The sequence below is a fragment of the Phoca vitulina genome, unplaced genomic scaffold (genome assembly GCF_004348235.1).
Source record: "Phoca vitulina isolate PV1807 unplaced genomic scaffold, GSC_HSeal_1.0 scaffold40, whole genome shotgun sequence".
Taxonomy (NCBI): Eukaryota; Metazoa; Chordata; class Mammalia; order Carnivora; family Phocidae; genus Phoca; species Phoca vitulina.
The window spans coordinates 972486-993671 of NW_022589743.1; the positions used below are offsets into that span (position 1 = coordinate 972486).

Consider the following 21186-nt stretch of genomic DNA (forward strand, 5'->3'; position numbering starts at 1 on the left):
GGGCTCCCTGCTCTGCAGGAAGCCTGCTTCTCCCTCTCCCACTCCCCCTGCTTGTGTTCCCTCTCTCGCTGTGTCTCTCTCTGTCAAATAAATAAATAAAATCTTAAAAAAAAAAAAAGAATGAAGGTAAGTAAAATTATTTTTAGACAAACAAATTGGGAGAGTTTTCCAACAGTAAGTTCTCACTAAAGTAAATTCTTGCAAAAGGAAAGAGACCCCAAATGAAAGGTCTGAGAAGTAATTAAGAAGTAAATGAAGTAATGCAGAAGTAATGAAGAATAATTACAAAAAACCTGGTAAATATATGGTTAAATCCAAATGAACAGTAATTGTGGGGCACCTGGCTGGCTTAGTCAGTGGACCGTGTGACTCTTGATCTCAGGGTCATGAGTTCAAGCCCCATGTGGGGTGTAGAGATTACTTAAAAATAAATGAACAGTAATTGTATATAAAAATAATTTAAAAATATTAATAGTATCTTGTGGGGTTAAATAACAATAACATAATATAATACTATAATGAATTTATTAAAAGTTTCTATTAAAATGATATATTTTATCTGGGAAGAAAGAAAAGATATTGCTTAATTTTGGACTTTGATCATTTAGTATGCATGCTATAACTTTTAAGATAACCATTAACAAAACAGAAACAAACCAGTGGAGGGAAAAAAGATATAATGATAAAAAACCTACCAATAAAAATACAAGAAATGAAAGAGAAACCTAGAACAGGTGAAACAAATAAAAAACCCAAAAGAAAATATGGAATGAAATCCAATGTATTAGAAACTACATTACATGTACATGGGCTAAATGAACCAGTAAAAATGCCAATATTGTCAGAATGGATAAATCTTATCTATTTGCTGTTTATGAAACATCTAAAACATAAGGATACAAAACATTAAAAACAAAAGGATAAAAATATATTGGATATGTAAATACTAACCAAAGGGAAATAGGTGTGGCTATATTAATATTAGGCAAAATAAATTTTTTTTAAAGATTTTATTTATTTATTTGACAGAGAGAGACACAGTGAGAGAGGGAACACAAGCAGAGGGAGTGGGAGAGGGAGAAGCAGGCTTCCTGCGGAGCAGGGAGCCTGATGTGGGGCTCGATCCCAGGACCGTGGGATCACGACCTGAGCCGAAGGCAGACGCTTAACAACTGAGCCCCTAGGCAAAATAAATTTAAGGCATAAAGTATTAGTGGCAAAGAAGGTCACTTCATGATTATAAAAGTTTCAATTTACCAGCAAGATATAACAATTTTGAATTGCTATAAACAATTGCTATTAGCCTTAAAATATAGAAGGCAAACATTGACAGATCAGAAAACAAAACAGTCGGGGCTCCTGGGTGGCTCAGTCGTTAAGCGTCTGCCTTCGGCTCAGGTCATGATCCCAGGGTCCTGGGATCGAGCCCCACATCAGGCTCCCTGCTCAGTGGGAAGCCTGCTTCTCCCTCTCCCACTCCCCCCTGCTTGTGTTCCTGCTTGCTCTCTCTCTTTCAAATAAATAAATAAATAAATAATCTTAAAAAAAAAAACAAATACACAATCACTTCCCTTAGTAACTGATAGAATAAGCAGCTAAAAATATCAGTAAGCATATAGATGTTTTGAACAACATGGTTAGCAAACTCAACCTAATGGACATATTTAGAAAGCTGTACTAAACGACGACTATAGAATATATGCCTGGAACGTTTCTAAACATTGTCCATATGTGGAGCCATAAAATAAGTTTCAACATATTTCAAAAAAATGAAATCATATATGGCATCTTCTCTGACCGCAATAAAAACCACATGGAAAATCAATAACAAAACATTACTAAATATCACCATATCTTAGGAAAGTAAGGCATACATTTATAAATAACTCATGAGTCAAGGGAGAAATCCTAATGAAAATTAGAATTTTGGGGATTAATTTAACAACAAGAAAAATATACATATCAAACTTGTGTGATTTAACTATTTTTTAGAGGTAAAAATATGTATCACCTTAATTATTCATGTTAGAAGAGAAGACCAAAGGAAAAATAAATCAGAGTTAATTATGTCAAGAAGCTAGAAAAAAAAAGCCAGCAAAATAAACCCAAACAAATGGAAAGAAAGAAAAAGATCACAAGTTTATAAAATAGGAAACAAATAATAAAGAGTTTCAAGGGCGCCTGGTGGCTCAGTTGGTTAAGCGACTGCCTTCGGCTCAGGTCATGATCCTGGAGTCCTGGGATGGAGTCCCGCATCGGGCTCCCTGCTCGGCAGGGAGTCAGCTTCTCCCTCTGACCCTCTTCCCTCTCGTGCTCTCTGTCTCTCATTCTCTCTCTCTCAAATAAATAAATAAAATCTTAAAAAAAAAAAAGAGTTTCAATAAAGACAGTTAACAGATCTTTGAAATGATTAATAAAATGGACATACCTCTGACTAGAGTGATAAAAGGAAAAAAAAGTAGGCACATACATAAAGTGGACAGTCCTATAGATGCTGCAGGCATTAAAAAGATAAGTGAATATTAAGAACAATGTTATACCAATGAATTTGAGATTTTAGATAAAATGGGCACTCTACTAGGAAACTATAATTTGCTAAAAGTAAACCAAGAAAAAACAGAAAATATGAAAAATCCTATAACCACAAAGGACATTATATCAACAGTAAAATATCTTCCCACAAAGAAAATTCTAAGCCCAATGGTTTCTCCAGTAAATTCAATTAAGCATTCAAGAATAAATGGTTCCAATCTATACAAACTCTCCCAGGGAGCAGAAAAAGAGGGAACACTTCCCAACCCATTTATAATGCTAGTAAAACCTAACAAGAACAAAAGAAACTAAAATGCAGGCCGGTTTTACCCACGAACTTATATGCAAAAATAAGAAATTAGCAAACCAAATCAAACAATAAAAAAAGATAATACGTTAGGACAACGTTAGATTTATCTAGGATTTCAAGGCGGCTCTAACGTTGAAAAATCAATTTATGTAATTCACCACATTAACAGTTTAAGAAAGAAGGATAACATGATAATCTCAATAGATACAGAAAATGCACTTGATAAAATTCAATTTCCATTCATGATAAAAATTCCTAGAAAACTAGGAATAGAAGGGAATTTCCTTAACCTGATAAACATATTACAAAATATCTGTAGTAAACATCATATTTAATGGTAAAATAAGCTGTCTTTCTGAGATGAGAAACAAGAAAAGGATGCCTGCTCTCACTATCTATATTGACATTGTATAGAAGGTCTAGCAAGTACAGTAAGTAAAAAAAAAAAAAAAACCCACCAATATATAGGGATTAAAAAAAAGAAAATAACATTACTTGCAGGTGATCTAATATGAATATAGAAAGTCCAAAAGAATCTACAGATAAATTATTAAAGTGAAAAATGATTTAGCAATTTGTTAAAATCAATATACACAAAGCAATCATATTCTTATATATATCAGCAACAAAAAAATGAAATTTGGAAAAATACTCATTGTAATAGCACCCAAAATATGAAATACCTAGGAATCTATCTAACAAAAGGTCTTAAAGAGTTCTAACACATTAAATCTTAAAATCTTATTGAGAGGGGCACCTGGGTGGCTCAGTTGGTTAAGCGTCTACCTTCGGCTCAGGTCCGGATCTCAGGGTCCTGGAATTGAGCCCCAGGTGGGGCTCCCTGCTCTGTGGGGAGCCTGCTTCTCCCTCTCCCTCTGCTGCTCCCCCTGCTTGTGCTCCCTCCCTCTCTCTCTGTCTCTCAAATAAATACATAAATAAAATCTTTAAAAAAAATCTTATTGAGAGACCTGAGAAGACTTAGAGATACTGTGTTGAAGGATTACAAGACACAATACTGTGAAAATGTCAACTCTTCCCAAATTAATTTATAGATACAATGCAATCCCAACAAAATTTCAACAGTTCTGTGTGAGTGTATAACTTAAGCTGATTCTAAAATTTAATACAGAAGTGGAAACGGACAAAAAGAGCTATGATACTCTTGAAGAATGAGGTGGAAAAACTTGCTCTACCAGATATCAAGATGGATTTATAAAAGCTATAATTTTAGTGTAGCCTTAGAGCAGGGATAGAAAAACAGAAGAGACTGCTCAGACATAGATTCTCCTGCATAAATGAACATTTCGTATATGAGAGAAGTATTGCAGATTAGTGGGGAAAGGCTAGACTTTTCAATAAATGGTACCAGGACAATTGGGTAAAAAATGAAATTTGATCCCTACCACACAGCATATATAAAAATTAATTCCAGGTGGGGCGCCTGGGTGGCTCAGTTGGTTAGGCGACTGCCTTCGGCTCAGGTCATGATCCTGGAGTCCCAGGATCGAGTCCCGCATCGGGCTCCCTGCTCGGCGGGGAGTCTGCTTCTCCCTCTGACCCTCCTCCCTCTCATGCTCTCTGTCTCTCATTCTCTCTCTCGCAAATAAATAAATAAAATCTTAAAAAAAAAAAAAAAATTAATTCCAGGTGGATTTAATTTTAGATCTAAATGTGAAAGGTAAAACTACACTTATATTAACATTAAAAACTTGTGTTCACCAAAAGGTATCATCAAGAGGTGAAAAGATAAACCATAGAGAGGGAGAAGATATTTAAAACATATGTAACTCATAAAGCAATAGTATCCAGTATCCAGTATAGGGAGCTTGTAAAGACTAAAAAAGACAACAGAAAAATAGACAAAAGTCTTTTACAGAACTTTTTAAAAGAGAAAAATCCTAAAGATAGATGAATAAATAAATAAATAAATAAATAAATAAATAAGAAAATCCTAATGGATATGTTTGGTACTGTCTACAATTTCAGGCATCCACTGGGGGTCTTGGAAAGTATCCCTCACAGATGAGGGGGGATTATTGTATATCTATATAATGGAATACTATATAGCAATGGATACAAATGAACTAATGCTGTATGAGATTAATCTTGAGAAAGAATCAAGGCATAAAAAAATATATTTGATTCTGTCCACATGGTAAAAAACAGAGAGGATCCAAAGTGATAGCATAGTATCTGTTTATCTAAACTCCACCTCACATTTCTAGCAGTCTTCATAAAAAACACTGACATTGTGGAACTATACTTTGGCACCAGTCATGTTTCTGCAACTTCAGGGGGCTTTTAGGCCTCCATAATTCATTATTGTGCCATAGCTGTCTGAAGTTACATTACTTCCTAACAGCTACATTTTGTTCTTTCTTGGCTACTGAATTTTCAGTTCTGAGGAATGGGTTACTGGTGAAATAATAAGCCTGCTATGGTAAGAAAATAATTTAGGAATCCACACTTTGGTGGTAAAAGAAAAGAAAAGAAAGAAAATAATTATTATGAATCATCCTTTTTGGAGCAGGGATATGATCAGGGAGAGGTGCATGGGAAAGGGATGGGTTCCTAGGATGCTAGATGTATTTTTTCACTTAGGTGCTAGGTAGTTCAGATGTTTATTTGATAATTATTTGTTAAGCTATGCTTTTGTGTGTAATGCATATTTCTGTATGCACATTACAATTCACAATAAAAGTGGTGGAAAAAAGAAAGAATGGTGATGTTTACTGGTCTACTTGAAGCTTTTTGTGTGTGTTGCGGCAGTGTAAACCCTTCCTCCATCTGCCTTCTGAAATCTTCCCTAAAGTCTACCACTGAAATAGTCAAGGGACAGAGGGTCCTAAGCTACCATCTAGGTTACAATAGCACTTAATCAAACAGTACTGTACTAATCTGTCTCAGACACACGTCTGTGCCCTCCCTGGTGACAGAGACGGAGACTACTGAGCGTGGTAGTGAATGAAAGATTATTGACTGATGTATACACATTATGGAGAAAGCCATGGATTCCTAGCTGTATAGACTCGTTTCTTTATCTATCACAGGTCCCACAATCTAATACAGAACTTTGAAATTGTTGGTGTTTATGGTTTACAAAGTTTTCTTATAAATTATATGACTACATAAAGTTACACTGTAAGGTTGAAACTGGGATTAGTTTCCCCACAGCTGAGATGAGAAAATGGTCTTTGCCAAAGATGTACTAGAAACTGAGGGAGTCAGGACTAGAATCAGAAAGCCAGGGTCTTTCCACTGTAGGCTGCAGATTCTTCCTCACTTGTTTTCTGTCCTTCAGGACAGACATGTCTTGGAAGATGCTTTAAAGACCATTGAATATTAGACTCAAACAGAGCTTGGTCAGAAGGAAAGAAGAGAGAGGCACATGCACACATCTCTACCCTCGATTTAGTCATCCTCTGCATTTTAATTTGTTTGACTTTCTTCTATGTGACCTACATTTCAGAAAACTTCCACAGAAATGAGGGAGGGTCCAGGAGCTTTTTCAGTCAAAAGCTGTGTGATCTATGTCTGCAAGAAACAGACTTCAAGCTCCTTTGGACTGAGGTGTACTTCCTCTACCCTCTAAGTTGTTATGCAACATCTTCTAATCAGTGGTTGGTGGTTAAAACCACTTTTTCTCCTTTTTGCTTCCTGTTTCCTTATCTCTTTTGTTTTCCAAACACCTTCATTGTTCTCTATTTGTTTCTGGATTCAGATACCAGATATCAATGTGTTACCCTGGGAGGATCCAAAGTGATAGCATGGTATCTGTTTATCCAAACTCCACCCCACATTTCTAGCAGTCTTCATAAACAACACTGACACTCTGGAACTACGCTTTGGCACCAGGCATATTTCTGCAACCTCGGGGGCTTTTCGACCTACACAATTCATTATTGTGCCATAGCTGTCTGAGGTTATATTACTTCCTAACAGCTACAATTTGTTCTTTCTTGGCTACTGAATTTTCAGTTCTGAGGAATGGGTTACTGGTGAAATAAGCCTGCTACGGTAAGAAAACAATTCATTCTCAGCCGCTGACACCTGCACGAAGCTGGCAATCTTGTGTTTTTATCCATTATCGTAACTTAAAAATTCTTTTTCTTGAGATCAGGTCTTGTTTCTGACGTAAAACTATTTCCACGCATAGAGCTAAAGGTAATCATACTAATCTGTCAGTTTATCTACATTCTTCCTTCCGAGGGACTAAAGAAGCTTACAAAACCGAAGGAGGAAGGCAAGAAGGGCCCTGAGAAACATTTATCACATGCATGGACTGTCGGGTAAGGAAAGCTTGCCAAGGATGAACACAGTTAAGATGCAAATATGGCAACAATCTAAAGTGTGAAAGGACACTGGAGGATGAAAAACAAAATGTAAAAGGAGAAAATAGTTTCCTGGCTCAGGAAAAAAGAAATTCACAAACTCAAGAGCAGTGCCTACATTCTGTGGGATTATCTAAAAGAGCTGGGGAAGGGGCGCCTGGGTGGCTCAGTCATTGAGCATCTGCCTTCGGCTCGGGTCATGATCCCGGGGTCCTGGGATCGAGCCCCACATCAGGCTCCTGGCTCAGCGGGGAGCCTGCTTCTCCCTCTCCCTCTGCCTCTCTCCCTGCTCATGCTCTCTCTCTCTGTATCTGTCTCAAATAAATAAATAAAATCTTTAAAAAAAAAGATCTTTAAAAAAATTTTTTTAAATGTGAATAATGAATATGTAGCTACTATGACAAACATGAGGACTATTGAACAACTACATCAAACACATTTAGAATAGTACCCGGCATACAGTGCTATGTATGTGCTATGTATGTGCTATGTATGTGTCAGCTCTTCTTTGGGAGCACATGCAGCTTTTCCCCCTTCAGTTCCCTGGGCATCTATCTCTCTAGGATGGTTCTGGTGGTAGTTCCACCTTCAAGAAGGAGACATTCAATTCTTTTTTTTTTTCTTTTAAAGATGTATTTATTTATTTGAGAGAGAGAGCACAAGTGAGTGGGGGCGGCGGGCGGGGGGGGCAGAGGGAGAGAGAAAGAATCCCAAGCAGACTCCCCACTGAGGGTGCAGTCTAACACAGGTCTCGATGTCATGACCCTGAGATCATGACTTGAGCCAAAATTAAGAGTCAGAGGACGCTTAACTGACTGAGCCATCCAGGTGCCCCAAGACATTTAATTCTTAAGGGGACAGAAGTTTTCCTTTAGAATTCAATCATTAAAATGTTCACATTCTGTTTCTCTCTTTTATAAAATTCTGTTTCAAAATGAGACAGGCTATTATAAATAAAAAAGAATAATGCATTAGTCTATCTCAGGGCAACATTATATTCATTAACCTGTGTGACTAATTCTTTTTACACTGACAGAGTAAAACTGTCCAAACAACAGAGATTCATCCTTACTGGAAAAGACACAAATTCTGAGTGTGGATTTGCCTTCTGTGCTCAGAATGCTTCTTCTGCCAGCACCAGTGGACTCATAGGGTGCCTTATCTACCATCATGACATACCACACGGCATTGTGTCTGATCAAGGAATTCACTTCAAAGCAAAGGAAGTGAAGCAATGGGCTCATAACCATGGATTTAAATGGTCTTACCACATACCCCATCACCCAGAAGCAACTGGTGTAACTTAAAGGTGAAATGGCTTACCAAAATCTTAGTTACAGTGTCAGTTGAGAGATAATACCCTGAAACAAAGGGGTTCTGTATATGCTTTGAATCAGAGACCAATATATATAGTGCTATCTCCTTTATAGCCAGAATAGTCCAGAAATCAGAGGTGCAAGTAGGAGAGGACCCTCTCGAAATTATACCTAGTAATCCACTTGCAGAATTTTTTTACTTTCTATCCTGGCAACTTTAAGCTCTACCAGTTTGGAGATCATTGTCCTCAAGTGGGGGAATGCTTCTACCCGGAAACACAACAATGGTTCTTTCCTGAATTGGAAGATGAGACTGCCAGCTGGACATTTAAACTCCATATGCAATGGAATCCAACAGGCCAGAAAAAAGGGAGGCAGTATGTTAACTTACTGACTGGAACAATGATCCTGATTACCAAGGGAGAATTGAGTTGCTATAAGATGGCAGCAAGGAGGACTGTTTCTGGAACCCAGTAGATTTTCTGAGGTGTTTCTTAGTTCTTCCTTGCCCAATAATAAAGGCTAATGGAAAACTACATAGCAACAACAATAATAAAAAAGGGCAGAACATGATGACCCATACCCTTTGGGAATGAAGGTTTTGGTCATTCCACCAGATAAAGAACCCGGAGCAACTGAAGTTCTCTGGCTGAGGCCAAGAAAAAGATGGCATGAGTAGTTGAAGAAGGAAGCCACAGATAACAATTACAACCTCATGACCAATTACAGAAACAAAGTGCTTTGCATATTCTCTCTTTGATTGTTATATTCATGGTTATTTTAATTCACTACCCTTTTTTCTTCTGATTTTTAGTTCATATTCAAGTTGTTGGAAGTGAATTTTATAATTTAGTCCTTAGGAAACAGAATGGGACTGTGAATGAATCTGAGGAATAATTAATATAGTCAGCAATAGAAACAATGACTATTGGAACTATGTGTTGTTATATTTTTAGGAAATGGTGAATACTTGTATGATGGATAGCTGTATCTTCTTAGGTAGAAATATAAAAGTTCTTTGTCAATGTACAAATGTTCAAAGGTATGTAGAAAGGCGTATATGGAAGCTGAATAGTCAAAGGGTCGTACTGTGTCAGTTATTAATTTGTTGCCTCTCAGCTTCAAATATATTTTTATCTGTTTTGTGAAAATGGATCTGGGTCTTGTAAATGTTTTCCTTTACCAGCTGGCACAGCATTAAATTTGTCAGAGACGATGCTGAAGAGACACTAGAGGAGGAAAAGAATTTTCTTTCTGGTTCTAGATTGTTGCCTTGGCAGGCTCCTGAGACATTTCCAGTGTTCATATCCCACAGTGCATGGTGGCCAGCAGCTTTGGCAAAAACCTCTCCTCCTTGTGTGGTTTTGTAGTTGAGTGAGAAATTACCCCATGAACAACTTTCCTTGGCACCCTAAAAGGTGGATCTCTGGAAAGTTAGAGTGATAAAAACTCTCAGCAAACTAGGAATAGAGTAGAACTTCCTCAACTTCATAAAGAACATCTATTAAAAAAACTATAGCTGAAGAGTGAATTCCAGCATCAGTGACTTCTGCCATTCAGTGACCCATGGTTGTGCCCTCTTCAATAAGGTCTGGATGTCTCCTCTGGGAGATGGTGGCTCATTCTTGGACACTCTATCTCAGTCCTAGTGGCAGTAGCTGCTCTTTACATCTGCTATTCCTATATTCTTTAGGGTTCTCTTTATAACTTACTAGCCAATTCCTTGCTATTCTAATCCCATTATGGTTAATACTTCTTTGTATTAAACTTTTCCTGCTCAAATTACTTTGTGTTTTCTGTCTCCTAAGAGGATCCTGACTGACTCACTTATCTACAATGTTAATACTAATACTAAATAACCCTATTATTAAAACCAGATAATGATATTACAAGAAAGAAAAACTGCAGACCAATATGTCTCATGAATATAAAAGCAAGAATCCTCAACAGACGATTAGCAAATCAAATCCAACAGTGTATAAAAATAATTATACACCATGACCAAAAGGGATTTATTCTAAATATGCTAGGATTATTCCACATTTGAAAATCAATTAATGCAATCCATCTCATCAACAGGTTAAAGAAGAAAAATCATATGATCACATCAATAAATGCATAAAAAGCATTTGGCAAAATCCAATACCCGTTCATGATAAAAACTCTCAGCAAACTAGGAATAGAGTAGAACTCCCTCAACTTCATAAAGAACATCTATTAAAAAAACTATAGCTAACATCATACTTACTGGTGAGAAACTGGATGCTTTCTCTCTAAGATCCAGAACAAGATAAGGATGTCCTCTCTTACCACTCCTATTCAATATCATACTGGAAGTTCCAGTTAATGTAGTAAGACAAGACAAGAAAGTGAAAAATATACAGACTGGGAAGGAAGAAACAATACTGTCTTTGTTTGTAGATAACATGATTGTTTATGTAGAAAATCCCAAAGAATCAGGGCACCTGGGTATGGCAGTCTGTTGAGTGTCTGACTCTTGGTTTCCACTCCAGGTGGTTTCCACTCTGGCTGTAATCCTGGGGTCATGGGATGGAGCCCGGAATCAGGCTCCATGCTCAGGGCAGAGTCTGCTTAGGATTCTCTCTCCCTCTCCCTCTGCCCTTCCCCCATGCACACATGTATGCACATGCCCATGCACGCCTTTTCTCTCTCTCTCCCAAATAAATAAATCTTTTTTTAAAAAAAGAAAATCCCAAAGAAATCAACAAAAAACATCTTGGAATTAATAAGCAATTACAGTAAGATCACAGGATATGAGGTTAATATACAAAAGCCAATTGCCTTCCTAAATACGAGCAATGAACATCTGGAATTTGAAATTTAAAAAATACAATGTAATTTATATTTGCATCAAAAACTTTAAATATTTAGATATAAATCTAAGAAAATATATACAGGATCTATGCGAGGAGAACTACAAAACTCTGATTAAATAAATCAAAGAAAATCTAAATAAACAGAGAACTATTCCATGTTCCTGGATAGGAAGACTTGATATATTTAAGATGTCAATTTTCCCCAATGCAACCTATAGATTTAATGCAATTCCAACCAAACTCCCAGCAAGTTATTTGGTGGTTATCAACAAACTGATTCTAAAGTTTATATGGAAAGCCAAAGATCCAGAATAACACAATACTAAAGAAGAACAAAGTCAGAGGACTGATACTAACCAAATTTAAGATTTACTATACAGCAATCAAGACACCATGGTATTAATGAAAGGATAGACAAATTGATAAATGGAGCAGAATAGAGAACCCAGACATAGACTCACACAAATATAGTCAACTGATCATTGACAAAGGGGCAAAGGCAATTCAATGGAGGAAAGACAGTCTTTTCAACAAATGATGTTGGAACTGTACATCCGTATGTAAAAAAATGAATCTAGACACACAACTTATACTCTTCACAAAAAATTAATTAATGTTAGACTTAAATGTAAAACATGAAACTATATAACTTCTAGAATATAACAGGAGAAAATCTAGATGACTGTGGGTTTGGTGAAGAGTTTCCAGGTATGACGCCAAAAGCATGATCCGTGAAAAAAAAACTGGTAAGTTGGACTTTACTAAAATTAGAAACTTCTGCTTGATGAAAGACACTGTTAAAAGAGTGAAGAGAAAGAATGGGAGAAAATATTTGTAAAACATGTATCTGAGAAGGAATTTGTAGCTAAAATATACAAAGAACTCTTAGAATTCAGCAATAAGAGAATAAACAATCCAATAAAAAAATGAACAAAGATCTGGACACCTAACCAAAGAAGATATACAAATAAACATATGAAAGATGCTCTGCATCAGATGTCATTAGAGAATTTCAAATTAAAACAACAATGAAATTCTACTATATACCTATTAGAATGGCAAAATCCAAAAAACTGAAAATACCAAACGCTGGTAAGGATGAGAAGCAACAAGAACATATTCATTGCTGGTGAGAATGCAAAATGGTAAACCAATTTGGGAATTTCTTACAAAACTGAACATAATCTTACCATACAATCCAGCAATCATGCTCCTAGATATTTATGCAATTGAGTTGAAAACTTAAGTCCACACAAAAACCTGCACACAAATGTTTACAGCAGCTTTATTCATAATCACCAAAAACTGGAAGCAACCAAGATGTCCTTCATACATCCATACAATGGGATATTATTCAGCAATAAAAAATGATCAAGTCACAAAAAGACATGGAGGAACCTTAAATGTATATTGCTAAGTGAAAGAAGCCAGCCTGAAAAGTCTACATACTATATAATTCCCAGTACATGACATTTTGGCAAAATGTCACATTAAAAAAATCAGTGGTGTCAAGGGTTCTGGAGCAAGAGGGAGAGATGAATAAGTAAAGCACAAGGGATTTTTAGGGTGGTGCAACTATTCTGTATGAAACTGTAATGGTAAATACAAGGCATTATGCATTTGTCAAAACCCATACAACTGTATAACACAAAGAATGAACCTTAATGTAAACTATGAGCTATAGTTAATAATAGTATCAACTTTGGTTCATTACTTGTAACAAATGTATCACACTGATGCAATAGGTTAATAAGGGAAATTGGGGAGGGGTGAGGGTATACGAAACTCTATGTAATATCTGCTCAATTATTCTATAAATCTAACACTACACTTTTAAAACTAATTATTTAAAACACAAACTAAAAGCAAAGGGACCAAAAGAAACAACTTTTTTGGTTCTAATTACAAAGGTAATATATATGCCTTATATCATATCAGAGTGATTTCAAACAAATTAATATATGGAAAGTATAAAGTTTTTATTATATTATACTTTGCTACTCTTCTTGACCTTAATATAGGCTTAGGTACAGAGCAACAGATTCAGTTTGTAAACAGCAAAACATATTTCATTGATAATCATCCACTAATACACTTTCCTTTGTCCACTGGAGATACTAGATTCCTTCTTAGAAATGCCATGTCAACTATCATTTAAGGTTTCTAAAATGTATGTTTTCCAATGTTTTGGTCTTATTGGTCTTATTTAATGGATCTCTGATGCTCCGGGATGTGAACAAACTATCTTATGTTCCCCACCTCCACAAGCAAGTAACAATACTTTCACCTCTAGTCTTCATAATATGATTTTTGTTTGAAGTTTATGTGCAAGATTTAGCTCCATAAATACGGACGGAAATGCAGCTCTGACAAGTAACATCAACATCAGGACTAAAAGTCCCAGGACTACAAACCACTGCAAAGGAAAAATATGGAGTAGATTACTATCATGTCAGTTAGAAGTATTTTATACCAGTAATATAAATCTTGCCTTCAGTATCACACTGTTTCTATACTTATGTTATACTGAGTAATGTTCAGCCAATTAAGTTGTGGAAGACTATTTATGACTTTGAAACATTGTAATTTGATGATCTTAAAGGTAGGAGAAAGTTAGAATCCTATTTTTTCCTTTAATATCAGCATTTTACAGTATCTTCTTCAGTGCCCCATTTATGAGTTCCTATTTCTAGGAAAAAGCAATTCTGTTTTCTAGATAGGACCATTCTGTTGTTTTCCTTTGTAGCATAGCAGCTTAACTCAGAATACTATAGAAATGTTTTATAAAACAGAAGAGTGCATTAGGAAGAATTAATACACATGAGGATGATTATATTTAGAAATTTGGGCTTTGAATTTTTACTTCCCTTTAACTAAATATAACTTATTGTGAAAGAATCACTATATTCAATTATCCTAAGGGAATTATTAATCTATTCTTCTGACTATATAACCTAAATATTTAGATATTTATATTTTATAATTACCGCAACAGCTAGCGCAATTACTGTGTAGACCTTCATTTTTTCCAAAGCCTGGACGACAGCTATCCATACGTATTACTTGAAAACTGTGGTCCACAAAATGCATAGCTGGTATAGTTTTATTAAAGTCATGGTAGTAAATATATGCTTGGCTCCGGAAAAATTCTTCTATCCGATTTCTTGCCTAAGATTTTAAAATACCAGAAAGAAGTACAATAACTAAATTGTGAACCAAATTTATCCTCCTGTATCAGAGGCAATGAAATATAGTATAAGCATGTCATGCTTTATCCAACAGATGAATTCCTGAAAAGTTGTGTGTTAATACCAAAATTAGTCTAGCCTTGACCTTATCAATTATTGTCAATTCATATGTACAATAGTTAAGAAAAATTAAATTGAGGTTTAAATTATTTGCAGCATGTCTATTTCATGTATGGATAACTGAGAGTTCATTATTTCTAATTCCAAAGAGCCAAGCAAAATGGAAACCAAAACTGTTCTCTAATCAGCATTACAAACCAATGATGTAAATTTTATTTTTTGAACACAGAGTTTAATAATAACTAATATTAACTGAGTGCTTTCCATAAGCCATGCACAGTATTAAGGGTATGGGCTCAGGAACTAGATCAGGAGAGTAAAGGGAGTTTTTAGACTATGACCTTAGCCTCTGAGAATGGCAGAGGGGAAAGCAACAATTATGACCAGCAGATATACAATTTTGGAAGAACTACTGGTTTAACCTAGGACTACATGATTGTGGGGCTGTTCTTCAAGCCGCTGTTACCATCTGGGAAACAAAAACCAGGGACCCATCCTTCCATCATAGAAAAAATACATACTATTAACCTGGGGAGCTATATATTATTCTAGATGTATTATTCCAAAACATCTTGATATAGCCGACTCTCACAATCTCTGCTTAAAAAACTGAAACCAAATATCAATAATACTTTACATTTTTTAAAATAGTAATTTAAATCTACTTGCTTAGAATGTCTATTATTAATATTCACAACATGGAGAAATCGATTTTTGAAGAAATGTTTAAATTAGTAAGATGAAGTATTTACAAAAATTTTTACATAGCTTTATTAACTATTCAAATACTTTCCCCCACACTGAAATTCTCACCTGGAGGATATTATGATTAGTGATATCTTCACAGTCTGCAGAATCATTGCATGCACCTTTCCACCCTGGTGCAAAAGGATTAACTGGAGAGGAAAAAAATGGTATCTTCACAAAAGGATTCTAAAAAGTTCCAACCATTCCAATAAAGCTTTGAATGCTGAATTCAGTATGTATGCACGCATGTGTTTAATCTATCTAATCCTAGTAATAGAGTAAAGTGCACAATTTGAATAATTTATACATTATGATTTCACTCCATCTGGGGGCTAATCAAAGTAACTACAATGAATGGAAATCAATTTGGTTTGGTTCCTCTCTTTTAATAGGTTCTTTTCAAAAACAGAATTTAAGTTTTTGGGAATTTATAAATTAAATATTAGCTGGATAGTATTTATAAAATGATACTGCCTTCTAAAAGATAAGCAACAATACTGGGGTGCTTGGTTGGCTCAGTCGACAGAGCATGCAACTCTTGACATCAAGGTTGTGAATTCAAGCCCCACATTGAGCGTGGAGCCTACTTAAAAAAATAAGTAAAAAAATAAAAGATAAGCAACAATATATCATTGTTTAAAGTAAATAATTAATATATTAATTTTTAAAACCTTAACCAGGCTAGAACCAACAATATACTTTAGTGCTTAACAAATATTTAAGGCTTACTATTTTGTAAGATATCTCACATTAAAGAAATGTTAATTTTTTTTTCTTTACCTTGAAAGGCTATAAATAGCTCATGCATGAGGCCATGTTTGGGAATTTTAACAAAATGGCATTTATATGATGGTTCCACGACATGGCATGACAAATCAGAGATTAAATTATCCAAGATTTTCTTCAGCACTCTAAAAAGCAGGTCATTGTATCTTCCTTCACAAGACTTTGTGGTAAAACGTACAGCCATCTGATATGAATAATCAGGTTCCCGATAGGCTTTAAAAAATGATGAGAATAAAAACAATTGTGCTTACCATTGTGTTACTAAACAATTTGCAAATAACATGTAATATTAAATCTCATTAATCTTGCAAATCAGCATAGAAATTTATCTAATAAAATGTTTTATCAGTCTGTCCTCAAAAAATATACAAAACTAATAACTTTAATGAAAAAAGGTTGTTTTCATCTATTATCTACTCACTCCAAGAGAAGAAATGGCTGGATATATAGATAAGTTAAAAGTATAAAAAAAAATAAGATGGGGGAATGTCTTAATTTGCAGAAAGTGTCATTGCTGCCAGCACTAGTCCAGTGAAAAGGATCATCGATTTGCTTTTATAGAATTAAACATCAGTTTTAAATGACCTGGCAAAATTGTGGTAAAGTAGATTGTACAGATGGTGGGAAGTGGGAGGCTGAAAGAGGATTATTTAGGACACACTATCTAGATATCAATTTAAGAGTTTGCACGGTCAAATACGCCAAAATACTCCATAAGTCATAATGATTATATATAACAGACTCATTTTCACTAAATGAAGAGACCATACATTTAATTCTTATCCAAACTAAATGTGTAAGTTAAAATGTGCCCATATTCTTACCAAAGATCATAAAGTCATATCTCTGCTTTACTATCGTTTCTTCTTGAGTTTCTGCTCTGACAGTCTTATAAGAAAGAGTACATGTGTAAAGTCCAGAAAAAGCCTCCAGAAAATCTTCCATCATCAGCTTTCCTGTTTTAGTTATATTTATTTGATTATTTCCTAAACAGAAATAGTAAATTACTTGGTTATTTAACATATAACAATTCAAACATTATTTAGTAGACTTGGGGTTATAAATAAATACAAAACTTAAAAAATTAATGGACTATTTAACTTCAAGAATTAAAAAAAATCTTAATTCTGTTATTACTCTATGGAAAACCACATAAGATAAGTACACTTTTAAAATATATTTTGGAGACGCCTGGGTGGCTCAGTTGGTTAAGCATCTGCCTTCGCCTCAGGTCATGATTCCAGGGTTCTGGGATCGAGCCCCGCATCGGGCTCCCTGCTCAGCAGGGAGTCTGCTTCTCCCTCTGCCTGCTGCTCCTCCAGCTTGTGCTCTCTCTGGCAAATAAATGAATAAGATCTTTAAAAGATCTTATTTTTTTTTTGGTTTTCTTTAACTCATTTCTTGGCCTCTAATTTCAATTGGTTTATGCTGGTAATCTAGTAAATGAGATTACACTGCTCTGTAGTACTACACAATTTCCTCACATAAGACAGAAATTAATAATGCTAATATTCCAATACACTCTTCTAATATCATGAAAAATTATACATACACTTCATCTCCAATACAGATGCTACAAAGATAAATTTTGTTTTTGCTTTGTTTTGTTTTTTAAAGATTTTCTTTATTTATTTGACAGAGAGAGACACAGTGAGAGAGGGAACACAAGCAGGGGGAGTGGGAGAGGGAGAAGCAGGCTTCCCGCTGAGCAGGGAGCCCGATGCGGGGCTTGATCCCAGGACCCTGGGACCATGACCTGAGCCGAAGGCAGTTGCTTAACCAACTGAGCCACCCAGGCGCCCAAATTTTAGGTTTTATAAAAACTTTTGAACTAATATAGCTCTGGGAAGGATACAAAAATTACTGCTTCAGTTTTTTTCATAAATAGAAAATAAGGCACAGACCTAGATATAACACGATTTGCTGTATCTAAGTATGGAGCAGGTGAAACCACAGTTAAAATTAAATTACAATTTGTTCATCCCAATAAGTGACAGTGCTTTTCTTTAAAAAAAAAAAAAAGTCCCTATCATTTAAGAAGATAACTAAGATCAAATAAATTACCTGTTAATGGCTTTTCATTAGGCCCAATCCATAAGTAGGTGGGGTCCACTGTTTCTTTTTTAGCACGTTTAAAATCCATACAGGCAAGGATTGGGCTACTGTGATGTAATTTTACATATATTTTCACTGACAAAATAAAATAATATAAAGCAAAATTAAGAAATACACTTCCTTCTTTTGTCCCAAAGACACACTGAGTAGTTCTTTTTGGATTTCAGTATTTTAAAAATCAGCATATCATTGTAACACTTAGAATGCTAATATAAATTTCTTCTTCTAAGTTTTTAAAACTCTAGACTGATAGTTTTTTCTGTGATATTATAGTTTTGTTTATAAAAATGTACGTGATATATTTAGTTCATTTTAATGTACAGATTCAGAACTCACTTGAATCACAATTCTTTGAAGGGTTAAGGGAATTGATTTAAAGATCAGAAAAGGATTTGAAATTGGTCGCAAAACTATTCTCAAGATAATCATTGTCATTCCTAAGAGAACTTGATATTTAACTATAAATGTCCTCTTTTGGGAACAATAATTAAGCTTATGCGGGGGCATACTAGAAAGATTTTCTGCAGTTACCTATTCTGTGTTTCGGATCTGGTAGAGGCAGCAATACTCTACTTAGAACCAACGCAGTCCCACAAGATATTGATTTTAAAGTCTACTGAATGCCAGGCCCTAAACCTACAAAGAAGACACTGTCCCACAATTTGCGGGGTGGGAAAAAGGGGAAGGGCTCCAAACATGGAGAGATCCCAAACATGACAAATGCTGTGAACTGGCCCCAAATTATCTAAAGCTAGCCGCGTGACCAATTTTCCTTGGGCAGTGTGGGAAAGTGTCAGCACAGTGATAAACGACTTTTGAGCTGAGCCTTAAAGGATGTGTAGGAGCTCCGAACAGAGGGACCTGCAGCCCTGGAAATCACTCTGAATGGGCCTCGCACATTGCAAAGCAGCAGAGACACCTGGAAGTGAGGTGGCATCAGACAAAGATCTGGACTGAATCCTAGCTCTTTACGAGCTGTGTGGCTTTAGGCCAGGTGATACACTAAGGCGTCGCTGTAGGGATGAAATGACGCGAGTGCCAAGCACCAGGTGGACGTTCAGTGAACTCTCTCTCCCTTTCCCTTCGCTGGAAGAACATTAAGCAGGGCCACTGCACACCCGGCTCTTCTGATGACTCTGCGGGCGAAGAGGTCCTTAGTACCTGGGTGTCCGGGCTTGCCATAAATGAGGCCTTTCCCGGTACGTTCAGAAGAACGCTGCCATCCAACTGTGGAAGAAAGGAACCATTAACTTTTTAGGTAGAAGAGGAGCGGGGGCTCAGAGTGGGGCAGGGCGCGGCGAAGAGGAGGGGGCAGGACTGGGAAGGGGGGCGAGGCGGGTGGGCGGGGGAGGGGCAGGCGGGAGGAGCCCCACCTCCAGTGAGGTACCAGAGCACCGCGGAGAGTAGGACCCACGCTCGCATCACGGCTCAGGGACTAGCGTCGCGGGAGGCATCGAGGGGCCGGCTCCTTCCTACCTCAGCCCAGGCCCAGCGCCTCCCCATCTCTCCTCCACAGAGCGGAGCAAACCGCCGGGGTCAGCTCCCCTACCGGTCCGTCGCTACAGCGGGAGCGGACGCACAGGAGAGCGCGTGCGCGCTCTGGGGCCTCGCGCGCGGGGGCGGGGCGGGCGCGTGCCGGGCCAGAGCACAGGAGGCGAGCGCCCCGCCCCCTCGCGCGCACGCGCCCGCCCTCGTGCGAGGGCCTCGCGCCTGGCGCCATTTTCCCGCCCTCTCTGTGACTTAGTTCTCTGAGTAGACCTCCTCCCTACCCCCGAGAGAAGGAAAGAGTAATGTTAAAGAAGCCAAGCCTTCGCGTTTCGGTGTTTTCCTTTTCTGGAGGCTGAAGAGATCCACGAGAGGAATACTGTGGATCCCAAATAGGACGATGGGGTAAGGCGACTAAGGATGCAATTACATTAGGACCGGAGGGAGGGAGACGCGTGTGAGAATTTCCTCCTTACAGGAAGCAAAGAGCCTGTGGGAATATCGGTGCCTTGCTTCTCATGAATTCTGCCTGAAGTTGTGTGCAGGGTCTTTTCCAAACTCTTCCACCCAATTTTTACCTAACTGCATTTTATACCCCCCAAACGAAGAACCTGAAGATCAACCACTCGTGTGCCAACAAGGCGTCTCCAGCCCTTCCCACGCTAGAGGAACATTTAACCTTTAATTTCCACATCAAGTATCAGACGGCGGCGTTGGGAGGCCCCCATGCAAATTTATCTAGGGTCCTGAAGTAACCTTGCTTTTGAAAATGGGCTCAGTAGAAAGGCAAGATCCCCCAAGTCTGCTTTTCCTGTGGGGACGGATGACAGATGAGTAAAGATCACAGAGCTCAGAAAGAGAACATGCCCGCGTCTTTCATGGTTCCTTCTTGGCGACCAGCTCGGTGGCCTGTTTGTTGTCTATTTCTTAGCAGCGGGACATCCTCGGGGTTGGTTTTGAGTAGGCTGGTGGGTAAAGAGACCAAGGTTCAGACAGGGTGCAGAATGATTATTTTAGGTGAGATCAAGAGTTTTCAGTTTTATTTCCTTTGAGCCAAGTCAGTACTAGGACTATCTCAGATGGTCCAGGAGCAACCTTTGTCAGTGATTTCATTTTTAGTCACTGTTAATTATACCTACATAGCTTAAGCCATAAGATGTGATTCGGTGAGTCAGATCCACCCATGTCAGTTACTGTGTCTAGATTCATGGTTTAGTCTCAACTGTTCCCTTCCTTCTTGAGGTGGTGATAATGAAGACAAATTTAGGCATTATCTTTAATTCCCTAGCAGTTTGATATTCCAGTTTTAGTCAAAGTACATTATAAACCCACAGTGTTTTATTAGTTTCCCAGTTATTAGAAGTAATCGATCCTTATAAATCCTGTGTGATAAACTTTGAATACTGTGAGAAGAGACTT

General features: G+C 37.1%; 1 protein-coding gene across 2 annotated transcripts; it reads right to left on the reverse strand.

Moving 5' to 3' along the window:
* Positions 1–12720: 12720 nt before the first annotated feature.
* ZPBP2 (zona pellucida binding protein 2) lies at positions 12721–19877 on the reverse strand. 2 transcript variants are annotated; one of them, XM_032428851.1, is made up of 8 exons: positions 19759–19877; positions 19444–19509; positions 18232–18357; positions 16992–17153; positions 16162–16380; positions 15448–15530; positions 14314–14494; positions 12721–13742 (listed from the first exon to the last, which is right to left on the reverse strand). In XM_032428851.1, the coding sequence occupies exons 3-8, from the start codon at positions 18308–18310 to the stop codon at positions 13648–13650; spliced, it is 819 nt and encodes a 272-aa protein (XP_032284742.1). In that variant the 5' UTR covers positions 18311–18357; positions 19444–19509; positions 19759–19877; the 3' UTR covers positions 12721–13647. The 2 variants fall into 2 exon arrangements, with proteins under 2 accessions (XP_032284742.1, XP_032284741.1); XM_032428850.1 differs by having other exon boundaries at positions 19656–19877.
* Positions 19878–21186: the final 1309 nt, after the last annotated feature.